Below are 16,445 nucleotides of genomic sequence, written 5' to 3'. Positions count from 1 at the left end.
TCTTTCTCTTTCTGACTTACTTCACTTAGAATGACATTCTCCAGGTCCATCCATGTTGCTGCAAATGGCATTATTTTATTCTTTTTTATGGCTGAGTAGTATTCCATTGTATAAATATACTACAACTTCTTTATGCAGTCATCTGTTGATGGACATTTAGGTTGTTTCCATGTCTTGGCTACTGTAAATAGTGCTGCTGTGAACATGGGGATGCAGGTGTCTTTTGAATTAAGGTTCCCTTTGGATATATGCCCAGGAGTGGGATTGTTGACCCTCCTTTTTAATCTCTCTCATTTTCCAAACAGAGTGTCTTCTTTTATTTTCCAATTTTTAAAAGTGGTGGTAAAAATATATCTATATTTAACATAAAAATTACTGTTTTTAGTGTACAGTTCAGTGGCATTAAGTACATTCATAATGCCATGCGACCATCACTACCATCCATCTACACAACTTTTTCATCATTCTAAATAGAAACTCTGTACCCATTAAACATTAACTCCCTGTTCACCCCTGCACCCATCCCTGGGAACCTCTTATCTCCTTTCTGTCTCTATGCATTCACTTAATAGAATTTTTCACAGACTGAAGGTTTGTGACCACCCTGCCTCGAGCAAGTCTGTTAGTGCCATTTTTCCAACAGCATTTGCTTACTTCTTGTCTCTGGGTCACATTTTGGTAATTCTCATAATATTTCAAAGTTTTTCATCATTATTGTATTTGTTACGGTGATCTGTGATCCGTGATCTTTGATGTTACTACTGCACAAAGAATCATGACTTGCTGAAGTCTCCGATGATGGTTAGCATTTATTTTTAAGCAATAAAGTATTTTTAATTAAGGTGTGTACTTTGGGTTTTTTAGACACAATGCTGTTGCACACTTAGTGGACGACAGGATAATGTAAACATAACCTTTTATGTACTGGGAAACCAGAAAATACATGTGACTCGCTTTCTTGTGACACTTGCTTTGATACTGGCTTTACTGCAGCCCCAGCAAACTGATACATTATCCTTTGTTTCACTCAGCATAAGGTGTTCAGGGTTTATCCGTGTTCAGGGTTTATCCGTGTTGTGGCCCGTGGTAGAAGTTCATTTTTCTGTGATGGCTGAATAATATCCCCTTGTATGGGGAGGCCACATTTGGTTTATCCATTCATCTGCTGATGGGCCCCTGGGCTGTTTTCACCTTTTGGCTGTTGTGCATCATCTCGGCTGTGACCACGGATGTACAAGGATCTGTCTGAGCCAAACAGGGCGTCTTTAAATCAAATGCAGTTAACCCTTTAAGCAGTGCTGGGCTCACTCTTCCCTGTCTGCCTGGTTTGTGTTACTGTGGTTCCCCTGACGTCTGTCTGTTCTCCACGCCCTGCCCCCCAGTGCTCCACCCTCTGCCCCAATGTGCTGATTCCTCTCCTCCCCAGATGGAGGTCACCTGATGGATGGGAGAAGCCACGGGTTTGTGAGGCAGGCAGATCTAGGTTCCAACCCAGCAGCTCTGTTCCTAGTTGGTAATGTTGAAGATATCCCTTCAGCCCTGAGCCTCGGGCTCCACTGTGAGATGGTGACATCCTGCCTCTCGTCCGTGCGAAGTCTCTGAGAGCAGATGCTCCGCTGGCTTCGAAGTCCGTTTCTCTCTTGTGACTGAGCGCTGCCTCCTCCCTCACAGGGAGCTCCCCCAGCCCTGAACATGGATTGGAAGATTCAGTGTCAGTGTGTCAGTCAGGGTCTCTCAAGAAACAGAGCCAGTGGGATGTGTATTCGCAGAGGGAGGTTGTGCAGAAAGTCGGAAATCCACTGTTGGGAGGCCGGCAGTCTGGAAAGTCAGGCAAGTCGATGTTGCAGTCTGTAGTCTGAAGGCAGAATTCCTTCCTGCTTGGGGAACCTCAGTGTTTTCTCTTAAGGCCTTCAGCTGATTGGACGAGGCCCACCCTCACTAGGGAGGGTGATCTGCTTGACTCAGAGGCTACAGGTTTAAATATTCAGCATGTCTAAAAAGCACCCGCACAGCAACATCTACACCAAACAACTGCGCTCCACGTCCTAGTCAAGTTGTTACATAAAATTAACCGTTGCATTTGATAACTTGTCAGTTCTCTTCAGACTGATCTATAGATTCATCATAATCCCAATTAAAATCCAAGAAGGCTTTTTAAAAAACAATTGACAGGCTGATTCCAAAATTCATGTGCAAGTGTAAAGAAACTAGAACAGTCAAAACAACTTAATAAAAGATCAAAGTTGGAGGATTCACACTACCTGTTTTCAAGATTTATTAGGAAGCCATGGTGATCAAGGCAGCGAGGTACTAGTCAGGGGTTAGACATGTCATAGATCAGCGGAGCAGAATATAGTCCAGATATAGTTATGCATTTATATGGTCAACTGATTTTCAAAAAAAGGTGCAAAGGCAATACAGTGGTGATAGGATGGTCTTTTTAACAAATTGTGGTGGAACAACTGGATATCCATTTGTAAAAATCTAAATTTTGGTCTACATCTTGCAACATATTGAGAGAGATTAGCAGAAAATGAATCATAGATCTAAGTGTAAAACCTGAAACGATCACACTTCTAGAAGAAAACAGGAAACAATCTTTGTGACCTTAGGTTAGGCAGAGTTCTTAAGTCTGACACCAAAAGCATAATTCATAAAGGAACAAATTGATAAATGAGACTTGATAAAAATGAAGAGTCTGCTCTTTGAAAGACAGTTATTGTGAATGAAAGACAAAGCACAGCCTGGGAGGAAATATTTACGAATGATGTGTCTGATTAAGGGCTGGTTGCCAGCATGTATCAAGAACCCTCAAAACACAGTAAAAGAAAACAATCCATAAAAAATGGGCAAAAGGTTTGAACAGGCACTGCATCAAAGACCCACCAAAGAAGTGAATGACAGATACACGCTTGGGAACATGTTGAATATCGTTAGTCGTTAGGAAAATGCAAAATAAAACTGCAGGATGTAACACTTGTAAGAATGACTAAAATTTTAAAGACTGACCATACCAATCGTTGGCAAGGCTGTAGAGGAACTGGTGGTGGGAATGTAAAGTGGTACAGTCATCTTAGGAAAAAGTTAAACAGATGCTTACCATGTGACCCAGCCATTCTGCCCTTAGGTATTTACCCAAGAGAAATGAAAGTGTGTGTCGTAATGAATTCTATACAAATTTTCAAAGCAGCTTTATTAGTAACAGTCAAAACTCGGAAACAACCCAAAAGTCTCTCGTAGGTGAATAGATGACAAACTGTTGCCCGGCCAGGCAGCGGGATACCACTCAGAGTCAGAAGGCGTGGCCTCCCCGTCCCCGCCGCTATGGGGATGAATCTCAGCACAGTTACACCGAGTGAAAGCAGCCAGATAAAAAAGCACATGTGGTATGATTGCATTTATATCAAAATCTAGGAAATGCGAACTCATGTCTAGTGACAGAAAGCAGATCAGTGGATGCCTAGGGAGGGGCAGGAGGGAGGGATTATCAAGAGACATGAGGAAAATTTGGGAGTGAGGAATCTGTTCACTGTTTTGGTTATGGTTACATATTGAACTGTGCACTTTGAATATGCTGTTTGCTGGGTGTCGGTGGTGCCTCAGTGAAGCCATTTTAAATGGAAATCACATAGAAGACCTGAGCTTCGGGGAGGGGCTGAGACGAGTGTCAGTGTCTGTCAAAGAGGACCTCTCTTGCTCTGTCCTACAACTTCTGCATTCACAAAACCGAGGCACGTGAAGGTCTGAAGGTCACTGTCTCACCCAGACTTTGGTTCAAGTTCCAGCAGATGCTGGGAAGACCTGGTGCCCGACTCAGACCTGACCCAAAAGACGCCCCAGTTCTTTTCTGCTACCTCCACCCTGTGACCCGGTCACATGGCCCCAGGGCCGCTGGGGGAGAGAATCCAGGCGGGGCCCTGCCTTCTGGGGCCTGACAGCTGGCGCAGCAGTGGCAGAGCGCGCCTCCTGTGCGCCTTGCGGGGTCTGCCCGGCTTCCCCATCACGTCCTCCCAGTTGCCCCAGTGACTGTGTGACCCTTCTCTCCCGCCCCGCGCTGCCACCTGCCCTATAAATAGAGGCGAGGAGCAGCTGGGCTCTCTTGGCAGTCACCATGAGGGCGCTGGTCCTGCTGTGCTGCTTCATGGCCTCGCTCCTGCTCCCAGGACAAGCAGGTATGACCCCCATGCCTGTCGTCCGAGACCCCATGCACCCCCAAGGGGTGGGGGGCTTGGGCGGCAGATGGAGCATAAGGCCTCCATGATTCCTGGGGCTGATGGAAGCCCTTTGCTCCTGGCTGGTCTCGCCTAGAAAGTGCGGGGTGCAGAGACCTGAGAATGGTCAGGAGCTTGTGAGGGGGCCAGAGGGAGTGGAAGCAGTGAACCAAGAGGTGCAGGCATGTGCGAGGCCTGAGCAAGGGGCCAGGGGCTGGAGAGAAGGGCTGGCCAGTAGATGTGGGAGAAGAGAACCCCAAAAGCCAAGACTGGAGCCTCCTAGATGGACAGAAGACCCTGATCTTGGAGATGGAGGGGGCCCCTGGAGGTCGATGAGTTGACCCTCCTACATGGTGGAGATCAGGCGGGGGCCTGGCTTTGCATGACTGAGGACGAGGGTGGGGGCATGGCTTGGGAACAGTGGGATAGAATGGGGGTCAGTTTGGGATGGGGTTGGAGATAAGAGTTGGGAATTGGGCTAGTAACTGAAACAGATATGTTTCAGAGGAGGAACAGGAGTCATTCTGGAGTGGAGCCGGCTGGGCTGGGGGCTTCACTAGAAGGGGGCTGGGGCCTGCATGCCATGGTTTTCCTTTGACATCTCAGCACTTTGTGTGGCAGAGGCGGTGGCTCCGGTTACAGCATGGCAGTTATTTATAGGCACAGAGGGAGTACCAGAGCATTTTTCCACCTCTGTTCCTGAGATTCCTAGGGCTGATTTCCCCTTAGGGATGCTCCAGGGGTGCTCTGAGGACCCCCCCCACCCACCCAAGGAATCTGGGAGTCCTGCTTTGTCTTTTCAGGACGGCAGGCTTCATTTGCATTGGGGATCATGGGACCTTTGAGGTTCCGTTTCTTGAGGACCCATACCCAGACAGAAGAGCCCCAGGCAGGCAAGAGCAGAAGCCGTTCCCTCCAGGGTTAGAGACCAAAGCAGGGGGCTCCGGCCTCGCATGTGCCGCTGGGCCCTGCCCTTGTCTGCCCTTGAGTTAATTTGGGCTCCACGGGGCTGCAGTGGCCGGGGTGGCGAGGATTCCAAGCGGCTGTCAGGTGGCTAAGTATGGAAACAGCCGTGTAATTGGATCCTGAGCCCAGGAGCCACTGCCACCCTCTCCCCTCACAGCCCTCCCCCGCCCCGCCCAGCCCCAGCTGCCGCCTCGCTCTGCTTCCACTGCAGTCCCAGGAGCTTTTAGCCTTTTAGGGACATCCTTTATCTTTCCTCCCAGCAAGGGAGCTGGACATCTGGAAAGTTCCACGGGCCTTACTGGGGGATCTTGCCTTTGGGAAAGGAGGCAGGCGAGTGCTTTGTGCAGAGATCCTCTCTTCGCAGGCCCGTTCCTTCCTGGACTCCGCGGTGCCCCTGGCCTGGCTTCCAGGGAAGGGTCCACCAGTGGGTGAGATTCTCTCCCTCCTCAACCTGCTCATGGCTGGGGTGGATTTTATCACCTCTCCCTTTGCAGACTGCACACTCCAAAAGATGAATTCTTCCTGTACCACGTTGAGGGGGGAGGTTCCAGCCGTAAGGGTAATGTCCCCCTACCCCCATAATGACAGTCCTTCCTGCTGGTTGATATTCCCCTAGAATTGTGCTACTCGGTAAATGCCACTGAGCCCACAGGCAGCAGCTTTGCTCCTGAACTTCCCACCCTGCCGCCGAATCCTCATTTCCAGCCCTGTGTCACTTGCCCATCGCTGGATGGCAGGCAGACTTCTCTGTTGCCCCCTTCCTGCTTCCTGGGGGGACCCGAGGGAGCTGCCCTTCCTTCCTTTGTGCCCACCTTGCTCCTGTGGTCCTCTGGACCAGGGTGATGGGCCCCACAGTCTCCCCTGACCAGTCCTCTGTGACCACGGTGTAGTGGGGGAGGGTCCTCCTCTTTGTCTCAGGGACCTGGCCTGAGGACAGACCGGCTCAAGGACAGGGGAAAACAGCCCAGAGACAGCTTGCTGTCTCCTCATTGTCCACGTAAGGGAGCGGAAGCCAGAGGAAAGAGAGCCATGTTCAAGGTCAGACAGCGGGTCTGTGGCAGGCACACCCAGTCCAGTGCTGGTCTCACCCCTCCTGGGAGTTCCTGTCCTCCCCTCGGCCGCCTGCACTCTCTGATGGGCCTCCCTGAACACCCAGCCCCTCTGCCTGTGAGCAGCTTCCCTTGGGATACAGGGCAAGACTGAAGCCCTTGACCCACTGACTCCTTGTAGAACACATGAGATGGGTTGGGGGTGCTGAGAAAACATGTCTTTGGATTGAAGCCCCTGGTGGGCACCTGGCTTCGTGGCCTGTGGAACCACAGTTTAGGAAGTGCTGGGTTAGCCTCCCATCTGGCTGTGACAGTGAAACTCAAACAGCTATTTCCAGGGCCAGAGCTGGAATTCCCGGCTGCTCACCCCACCCGCTAAAGGAGGTCCAGGCAAGGCCAGTCGCATCCACCTGACCCTTTGTGCTCACATAGGTGTGGTAGGCTGGGAAGGAGCCTGATTCCTATGGACCAGGAGAAGGAAGATGTCTGTTCCTCCGTTCGATCTGCCTGAGGGGCGGAGGACATGCCTCTCGGCCTGGAAGGAGGGTGGCGGCTGGGGATGGGGGGGGCCTGCTACTGTGAGATACAGGGCTTAGCACCTCTCCTACTCTAAATCCAACCCAAATCCAGGCTCACAACCCCTTACCTTTAAGTATTGCTTGAGTGTGCAAAGCCTTTTCATTCAAACACCTTGCCACACTTCATCATTCATTAATTCATCCCAGGTTTATTGCGGACCTGCTACTTCATAGGTATGGTGCTGAGGGAACTCAGACAGGCATCTTGTCCTCAGCATGTGTATAGTCCAGGTCGGGGAGGTAAGGCATCTTCCACCTTGTGGCCCTCCATATGCAAATAAGACACGCAGGTGTCCTAAGAGAGGGACAGGTAAAGTGAGGTGAGTCGGAAGTAAGCAGGGAGATTATTTGTAACTGGGTGGATCAGGAAATGTTTTACAGATGAAGGTCTGTTTGAGATGGGCCTTGAAGAAAGTAGGATTCAGACATGGAAAACCGGGAGAAAAAGGATGCCACATAAGGGAGGGGGATGGACAAACTTGTGCAGTCAGGGAAGACCAGGGCAGGCAGAGTGAGGTGAGGTCAGGGGTCTCTTTGGAAGGCGAGGTTGGGGCCCAAGTGTGAGGGGCGTGGAGTATTGAGTGAGGAGGGGCTTTTCTCTGTGTTTGACCTTGGAGGGCTTTGGGAAAATCTGTCCATCTGGCAGTTGTTCCTAGGGAGGGACAGAATGAGCAGAGACATAGAAGGGTGTGAACTCAGGTGAGGGAGATGGATGGAGGAGGGCAGGACCCACAAGTGCTGGGTAGAGTCTATGGGACTCCTCAGCTTGGCGAACTGGGAGGAGCCCTTGAGGTTTTAGGGTAGATCATGGCAGGCATGATCTTGCCAGAAAAAAAAAAAAAAAGACCAGGATCATAAAAGACCTGATTTTAAAAGTTCATCTGGGGTCCTGATGAATTTTGGGTGCTGGGGGACATCTGGGCAGAGAGAGTTAGCTTAGGAGGACAGTCAGTTCTGGGGAATCCAGAAATGAGATTTTTCTGGATAAAGATGAGGGTGAGGTGGTGAGATCACCAAGGAAGCTGTTGCAGAGAGAAGAGATGCAAGGACTGGTCCCCTGGAGGGTGGGAGGAGAGAGATGAGAAATGGGTTTCAGGAAGATGGGAGGAGATCCAGGAAGAGGCGTGACCTGGACACTGAAGGGTAGGTTGCCTTCCAGAGAGGCATTCAGTCTCTGGGGAAGCTGAAGAAGATGTGGCCTTGGCTTGGATGCCAGGATGCCGAGGACGGGTCCTGGCGAGCTCACGCATATTCCGTGAGCCCGCGGAGGCGACGTACTCACACAGTGAGACTCTTAGTATAAGTCTGTGGGGGATAAAGGGCAGTAAGGGGGTGGGGTTGTGGAGGTAGGGTGTTTTTTTTTTGAACACCAGAGGGGACGGTGTATTTCTGGGCTGATGGGGAGGGTGGGGTGGAGCAAGAGGAGGGGGAGTGACCCAGCATCAGAGACTTGAGCAAGGTGGGCGGGTCTGAGGCGGGTCTGAGGGGACACGAGGCTTGGAGACCCCAGAGGGACACTGCACACCTGAGGTCCACTCAGCAGCCCCGGTGCCCACCAGGGAGCTAAGCTAGGGAGTGGGGAGCCTGGTCTACACTGGGGATTGCTGTGGAGCAGGGTGAGGGTCACAGAGAGGAGGGAGCCAAGCTGATCCTCCCAAGAACTGCAGGAGCTGGAAGGGGAAACCGGTAGTCCTGAGATGTGTGGAATCGGACAGCCCAGCCCAGCCCAGAGCCTGGTGTCTAGTCCAGGCCGAGAAGAGGCCAGGAGTTTGCCAGTGAATCAGCATTTTAGTCACAGTGAATGTTGGTCTCTTGTTGGTGAACCCGCTCCCTCAAGCCAGATGTGCAGAAAACAGGGACAAACTATGGTCCCAAGCTCCATGCCCAAGGTGTTCACCCAGCAGATGTTCACTGGGCCTGCAGGGAAAGTGCTGCATGTGGGCTCCACCGGGATGGGTTACCTTGGTGGAACTGGAGCAGGGCATGTGGCGCGGAGTCAGCTGGGCTCAGGTTTCCTCCAGGGTGTTTTCCTGGCTGTGAGGCCTCCCTCTGAGGCTCCAAGGCTCATCGGCGGAGCTCATTTTGAGCTTAGGGGACTGGTGTCCTCTCACAATTGGCTCTGGGAGGCCAGGCCCCACTGAGACTGTTCACCTGCCTCACCTGCCATCTCAGGGGCCTTCCAGACTTGGGAGCTAGACGTCTGGCTTTGGACTCCTGCATCTGCCCTGTTGGGTTCCTTGGTGGTTCCCTTCTCTTCCCTGGCACTGGCCTTGCTCTGTCCCTCCCATAAGACATGCCCTGAAATTCGTTTCAAAAACGTCCAGTGAGCTCAACACTTAAACTGTCACTTTGCCAAACCACTGTTTGTTTTAAAGGAGTCAGAAGATTTTAGCTCAAGGAATGCATCTCTAATGTGGAATTTCTAATTGCTTTGGTGGGCAAGCTCTTACCCAAAGTCCCGAATCACTGCATTGAGGCAGTAGATAGTCTACTGATTCTGGGCACAAAGGTGCTGAACTGTAGGGTGGGGCTTTCTCTACCTGGCCCTGAAGGAGAGAAGGAGGGAGGGAGGGAGGAAGGGAGTGGACTGGAGCCTTGGTGGCCACTCCTATAGGACTTGCTCAGTGCTCAGTAGGCCCCGTCTGCCCTGCTCACCCCTAGCCTTGGTGTCCCCAGCAGGAGGTGAAAGGGGTGGCGTAATTCAGCAAATGATACGGGTCAGGTTTAGCAGAGGCTTTAGAGATGTCGTTTCCTAGTCTCTGCTGCCTGTGCTGTGTCTTTCTCTGGGCTCAAGGATCGTCTGTCCCATGTGGTTTCAGCCTCATCCCTTACCAGCCCCGAAGGTAGATTTGCTCAGAGTCAAGGTCCCAGGCACTCCTCTGCCCTGGGGACATGCCCACAGTTGTCCAGGGCTCCAGATAAGCCTTTTCTGAGCCGCCATCCTCAGGGTGAGGGGCTCAGGGCGGGTGGATAGAGTCTGCCCTTGCCTCTTGAAATGCCTGAGCTGTTAGGTCAGCTGTTGACACCCCCAGGCAGGGCCTACAGCAGCCTCCTCTCCCGCCCTCCAGCTCTTCCCTATCCAGTGCGGAGGGGGTGCTGCCCTGGTGGTGGGTGTGCCCAGAGGCCCGGCTCTGAAGACCACAAGACCATGGTGCTGGCCGGCAGCTCCTGCCTGGCGCCATCCCAGGAGCCTGTCTTTCCTGGGATCATGTCATCGGGACCACGGGGAGGCACAGTTGCTGTTGCGCCGTCTAGCTCCAGATCCTGGGGCCCAGGATTTCGGGTGGAATGTTGGCCCCACTGGGGCAGGCTCCCCAGGTTCCTTGCAAGGGTGTTAAGTGATGAGAAGAGGCTTTTCTCCTCTGACTCTTGGGTGGACCCTCCCCTCAGGGGTCCTGGTCCTTCATAGCCTTGAGAGCACTTGACCTCGTCTAGTCCTCTGTCAACTCAGGGTGCTCAAGGACACAGAATGATTGCAGGAGATGTGGCCAGCCCTGGGGAGAAGAGGGGCTCAGCACAGGGTCCTGAAGAGATGGGAGAGATGTGGCCATCCCTAGGGACTGCGCCCTGGGTGGGGAACCAGGATGGACTCATGTTCAGGGTAACAGGCAGTATGAGATCAGCAAAATGCGTGCGGGTGCAACAGGAATTTGGACGCTGCAGGAACCGAGGGGAGGGAGGGTGGGGCTGAAATCACACAAAGTGGGTGCTTGATGAGAGAAGAAGGAAAGATGAGGCAGATAAAGGTTCATCTCTGAAAGGCTCAGCTCTCCAGCCCTGAGGCCAGGCTCTGCCCGTTGCGAGGTCCTGGCTGGCTACACTGTGCAGGCAAGAAAGGGCTATGCCCCTGCCCCTGGGAGCTGACTTCTATTTGGGGAGATGACATGCACTGAAAAAAAATGTAACTAACACCCCCGGCAGCTCTGGTTGGAGTTCAGAGGAAGGCTGGAAGGTTGGCCTCATAGATTGGCTGGGTTTCAGCGGCACTGGGAGGAAGGGGTCGATCCCTGGATGTCAGCTCCAAGAGGACAGGGCTGTGCGTTTGTTTAATTTGTTCACTGCTCTATCACCAACGCTTAGCATAGTGCTTGGCTCATTGAAGGCACTGAACAATGTCTGATGAATGAGGAGAAGATTTGTGCAGGCAGAGATGGAGGAGCATCTGAAAGTGGAAGTGGGGAAGCTTGGAGCATCGCGCTGGCAGGGATGGGATGAGACCAGCTCGAGCTAGAATGTGGGGCTCCTGTTCTGGGGAGATCAGACCACCCTGATGGTTTGGAGGCCATTGGTAAGGGTCCTGAATGCCGAGCCAAGTGGCTGTCTTCCTCAGCCCCTAACATTCTCTAGCCTGTTCCCCTTCCAGCTAGCTCCTCCCCTTCTCCTCCCTCTCAAGATATTTTTGGACCCTTCTGGAGAGGGGACTGCATTCTGAGCTCAAACAGGTGCAGGTAAAGTCTGGCCTGGAGTTCTGGGCCCACAGGAAGTGGGTTTCGCTGGGAGCTCAGCCCAGAACCAGGCCAGGGGAGAGCCCTGGGGTTGGGGAGCCCCTTCCCTCCCTCCCCCACCAGGTCCCTGCCAAAACTTCGGCCCCTGGTTCTCCTCCAAGTGGCCATTCAGTTAGGACCTCGTCCAGATGGTTGCCTCCCACAGCATTTTCCCTAGATGGCAATAGGTAAGGACTTGACAAAGCCATTGCCTTGATCACTCCATCTCTGATGTGCATCTGACTCCGCAGCTGCCTGTCCCATGCACCTGCACACATCAGTTTCCAGCTGCTGTTGGTTACTTGGTTTTTCCTGAATTTCCTCCTACCCTTTACTCCAGTTGTCAAGTAGTAGAAGACTGCTTATTTGTTTAGCTTATCCCAGGAGGTAAAGGCACCAGGAAAGCTCCCTGGGGGCTGGGAAAGGGTCTGGAAACACTAGGGAGGGGCCACAGCCCTCACTGTGGCCCGAAGGAGCCCGTCTGGCAGAATGAGCCTGGGTCCGAGCTGTGATGGGAATAGAAGTCCGGTGGCCTTTTGATCCTGTCTTTTCCTGCCTCAGTTTCTTTTCTGAATTGGTAGTTAGGCTCGCGGGGTCTGGATGGAGACCCCAGAGGTTGCCAGCCTGGGGTGGAGTGTGGCATGCACTGTGGGACAAACCCTGGCATTGTCACAACTCACCACCAAGCCCCTTACCATCTCTGCACCTGTTTGCTCGCCCATAAAACATGGTAATAATATTTGCCCTATTTGCAGCTTGGGGTGGTTCTGCAACTAAAATAAGAAAATGGCTATCGAATGCTTCAAATGTTTTTTGATCTCAGATACTTTTTAAGGTTAGAAGGACCGTGACAATGATTCTAGGCTCTTACTGAGGACGGTATGCCTGTAGCTTGACACCTGCCACTGGTTTCCTCAAATATCATGAAACTCGAACAACTCAGGGAATCCATCAACACATCTGCCCCTTCTCAGCACTGTTAATATCCTTGGGATTCTCTGTCCTCAAAGAGCGCACAAACCAGGAGGGAAGGCTGTCCCCGCTCATGATAGGAGTAGGGAACCATATAAGGCAGATGTAATCAGGGGCTAAAAATAAGTAGCCCAGCTTGCAGAGAGAGGGGGAGCAGGGGGCAGGGACGGGGCCCAGGGGCTGGTGAGCTTGACCAGCTTTGCCTGAGAGGGGCCACGAAGCTTTCAAAGGGCCTGGCTTAGGGGTTGGTCCCTATATTATCTTCCTGGGGCTGCCATAACAAATGACCCCAAACTGGGTGGCTTCAAACAACAGAAGTTTGTTCTCTCCCAGTCTGGAGGCTGGAAGCCTGAAATCAAGGTGTGGGCAGGGCTGAGCTCCTTTGAAAGGCTCCAGGGGGCTCCTTCTGCCTCTTCCAGCTTCTGGTAGACCCAGCAGGCCCTGGCCTTCCTTGGCTGCTGGGTGACTCTCTCCAACCTCTGCCTCTGTCCTCAGGTGGTCTTCTCTCTGTATGTCTCCTCCTCTTATAAGGACACCAGTCAGTGGACTCAGAGCCCAGGCCAGGCCAGTACGGCCTCATCTCAACTAATCACCTGCGCGCAGACCCTGTTTCCAAACAATGTCACATCCTGGGGTTCCAGGTGGGGTGCTCACCGCTCCAGTTCCTTAGCCGTGGACCCAGTCTGCTGAGCGGCTGCTGGTTCTGAGACAGTCCTCTTCTCTCTCCCACGTGGTCATCGTCCCCTGGGCATGGATGGCTCCTGTTTCCTTGGTCCTCTCTTGGGCCCCACGGCCCACACAATTGCCCCAGCCACTGATCTGGAGCTCTGCTGTCACACCCAGGGCGTGTGTGTGAAATGAATGGACTGACAGCTGTCCGGGGGCAGGGGATTCTGGGAGCAGCACCTCGCCTAGTGGTGGTGCTGGGAGCACGGTGGGGAGGAGTTTCCAGCTCCCTGTCAGGTGTGCTCAGGTGCAGTGTGAGTTGGAGTCCAGCCGTCCTGAGGGCAAAGGGTCTGGTTCCCATCTGGTCATGTGGTGGAGAGGGCAGGCGGCTGAGAACCCGGAAACTCAGGCCCCCGTGGGCCCAGCCCTGCACTGTCTCCTGCTGCACTGTCTCCTGCGGGTGCGGCAGGTGAGTGAGCAGGGCGTGGGATGCACGTTGCAGAAGCCACCTGGGGAGACAACTTCCCAGTGACCCTCCCTCGCCTCCGTGAGGGGTTTGCATCTGGGCAGGATCCCCTGGCTGGAGGCTATCTGGGTCTCCTTCTGGCAGAATTAGGGGTCCCCAACCCAGAGTCTGCGAGGGTCAGGCCAGCTCTGGAAGCAGGTGGCTATGGCTTTGTGGTGCTCTCTGTGGTTTGTCTTCGTTCTGGAAGAGAGTAGGGTTAGGGGCCGGTCTCTAGGGTCCCCTCGCCTTTCCAGAAAGGCTCACCTGTGAATCCAGTCTGTTCTCCTCTCTCCAGCTTGTCCCACCCTCTGGACCACAGACTCTGTTCCCCACACACGCTTGGCTTGATTCCTGCAGCCACCCCAAAGGCAACCCCCACCCCACCCTCTGCCAGGAGCTCCTGCGATGGGCCCCCCATGTCCAATCCCTGCCTGGCATGGAGACTCTGCTGCCAGGAAGCCCCCTCTGCCCGCTGCCCCCTCCTGTTAGATGTTGTGTCTTTACACCCAGGAATCCATATAGTGGTTATCGAAGCAACCTCCTGAGCCGATAAGGCAGCTGCTCCTAGGACCCTTTGATCACAAAATAATAGGCCTGGGCAAGTTAGGTGACTCCACCCATGGGGACTTTTCTGGTTCTGAGTCCTGGTTCCTGAATATCTTCTCTTCCAGGACTTTGAACTTTCTGCCACTGAGTTGAGGACAGGCCTTACATTTTGCCACCATCCATCCATCCATCCAACGACTGTTCTAGGTGCTGCAATACAAAATCTCTGATAGGCAGGAAGCCAGAGCAGTAAGGAGTCTGCAGGTAGACAACAGGTTCAGCTAAGATTTTGGAGAAAGAAAAGAACTGAAGACAGTTTATCTATTTCTTTAAGTAGCTTTATTGAGATAGAATTCATATACTGCACAGTTTGCCCATTTAAAGTAGTTCAGTAGTTTTTAGTATATTCACAGAAATGTGCAACCGTCAGCACAGTCAATTTTAGGACATTTTTGATTACCTCAAAGAGAGACCCCCCCATCCCCATCAGTAGTCACCCGCATTCCTCCCCAAATCCCCCATCCCCTGGCCACCACTAATCTGCCTTCTGTCTCTATGGATTCCCCTGTTCCAGATATTTCATTTAAATGGAATCATACAGTATGTGGTGTTCTGTGTCTGGCTTCATTCATACAGCACCGTGTCTTCAAGCTTCATCCACCCTGTAGTGTGTGTCAGTGCTTCATTCCTTTTTATGGCTGAATAATATTCCACTGTGTGGATGGCCTACGTTCTGTTTATCCATTCGTCTGTTGATGGACATTTGGGTCGTTTCCACCTCTTGGTTATCGTGCATAATGCTGCTGCAAACATTAGTGTGTACGTTCTTGTGTGGAGATGTGTTTCGAGGAGAGTTTATCCTAAAGTGAGCAATGCGGTACACTTTTCTAGTACTACTCGGCTTTCAGAACTCCATCACGTGTCATGTGAGCCTCCTGCTCTCTGGCGGAGAGTAGGTGCTCCATCGATAGCCGTGACATGATGGCACAACGAAGCGTGAAACAGGCACAGAGAGTGAAAATCCTTGCTCAGCATTTGCTCCCCACTGCTGATTAGGGGAGCAGATTTGGTCTCCTGACTCTGTCCTTCTCTCTCCGTCTTCCTCCCCAGAGTTGCAGAGTCCCCAGGGCTTCTCCTTGCCGGTTTCATCCCAGGGGCAGGCTCTTCGAGGGCCTTCCACCACTGGCTGCTCCTGCCCTTTTGGGAGGGATATCCCCTGGCAAGGTAGCAAGGCCAGGTGGACTGCAGACCCACAACGTTCCTGGAGCTGATGGGCATCAGCCCTGTTTACTGCCCATGGCCTTGGAGATAAGGCCTCAGCCTGGGACAGGGAGCCGGAGGCAGGCCTGATACAGCCTCCTGCAGGCAAGTTCCACCCTCTGCAACCAGTAGGTCCCTGGAAAGATGGGTATAGGTTGACTCCCAAGGTCAAGGCACAAGGACAGTGGTTCTCAGATTCTAGCATGTGTGAGGACCATCTGGGCTCTTGTTAAAAAGGCAGACTCCTGAGGCCTCCCCACCCTCCACCCTGAGTGGGATGCAGACGGTCTGGGGAACAAGCCAGGAATAGAACTTTTAACCAAGCTTCTCTAGGATCCTTTTGCAAATGGCCTTGAGCCACGCCTTGAGAAGGGCTGACCCAGGGGAGGAGGCACATTCCTGTCGGGTGCTCAGGGCATCCAGCAGACATTCCCTGTGCAGGGTGTCTGCCAGGCCTCGTGCCTGCGGGACACCTGTGATCCTGAGAGGGTCAAGCCTCAGGCGCTAGCATCCATGGGGACACAGGGCAATAAAAAGACTGTCACGTAGCATGACAGGTGCTGTGGGAACACAGAGCAGAAGCAGCTTGGTACGGAGGGGCCTGGGAGGCCTCCCAGGGGATGGACCTTAAAGCCGAGACCTGAAGTGGGAGCTGGGATCCTAGGGTCGGGGAATAGGGCACTCAGGGAGACTGATAGGAAATGCACGAGGACTGAGAGCAATTTCTTTAAGCATTCTGCAGGCATTTATTGTGTGAGTCTCGGTGCTCAGAGCTTTCTCAGGCTCTGTGGGGCATAAAGGGGTAATGGGCCTCTCTCTTGCCCTGGAGGGAATGACAACCTGGAAGGGAAGACAGGACATCCCCTGCCCCCAACTCCTGCACACAGGTCACAGCCACATAGGGCTTAGTGTGGACAGTTGTGGACACTGAGTCAGTTGAGGTCAGCGGGGGACCCGTGTGGCCTGGGGTGGTGAGACCTGGAAGGCGGCGGGAGGAGGGGGGACATAGCTGGTGGGAAGGCCTGGGCTGCTGGATCTGTGGGGAGCAGAGGGCGTTCCAGGCATGAGGTGCTGTGGCCATCGGCAGACCCGTTTCAGGCTGGATTACGCTTCCCAAAAAGATGCACTGAAGTCCTAACCTCTGCATCTCAGGATGCGACCTCTTCTGAAAATCAGGTGGTTGCAGATGTAGGTAGTTGGTTTGCGTT

The 16,445-nt window shown here is 52.9% G+C and overlaps 1 protein-coding gene across 1 annotated transcript in view; it reads left to right on the top strand.

The window, feature by feature from the left end:
- Positions 1 to 4,111: 4,111 nt before the first annotated feature.
- The window catches only part of SRL (sarcalumenin), a 34,663-nt gene continuing 22,329 nt past the window's right edge, over positions 4,112 to 16,445 (top strand). Inside the window, exon 1 of the mRNA XM_072942588.1 lies at positions 4,112 to 4,172. Coding sequence (XP_072798689.1) covers positions 4,112 to 4,172 — 61 coding nt within the window. The remainder of the gene's footprint in view (positions 4,173 to 16,445) is intronic.

This window comes from Vicugna pacos, chromosome 18 (assembly GCF_048564905.1).
Source record: "Vicugna pacos chromosome 18, VicPac4, whole genome shotgun sequence".
Lineage (NCBI taxonomy): Eukaryota > Metazoa > Chordata > Mammalia > Artiodactyla > Camelidae > Vicugna > Vicugna pacos.
The sequence above is the reverse complement of the archived record's forward strand: the minus strand, read 5'-3'. Positions and strand labels throughout refer to the sequence as shown.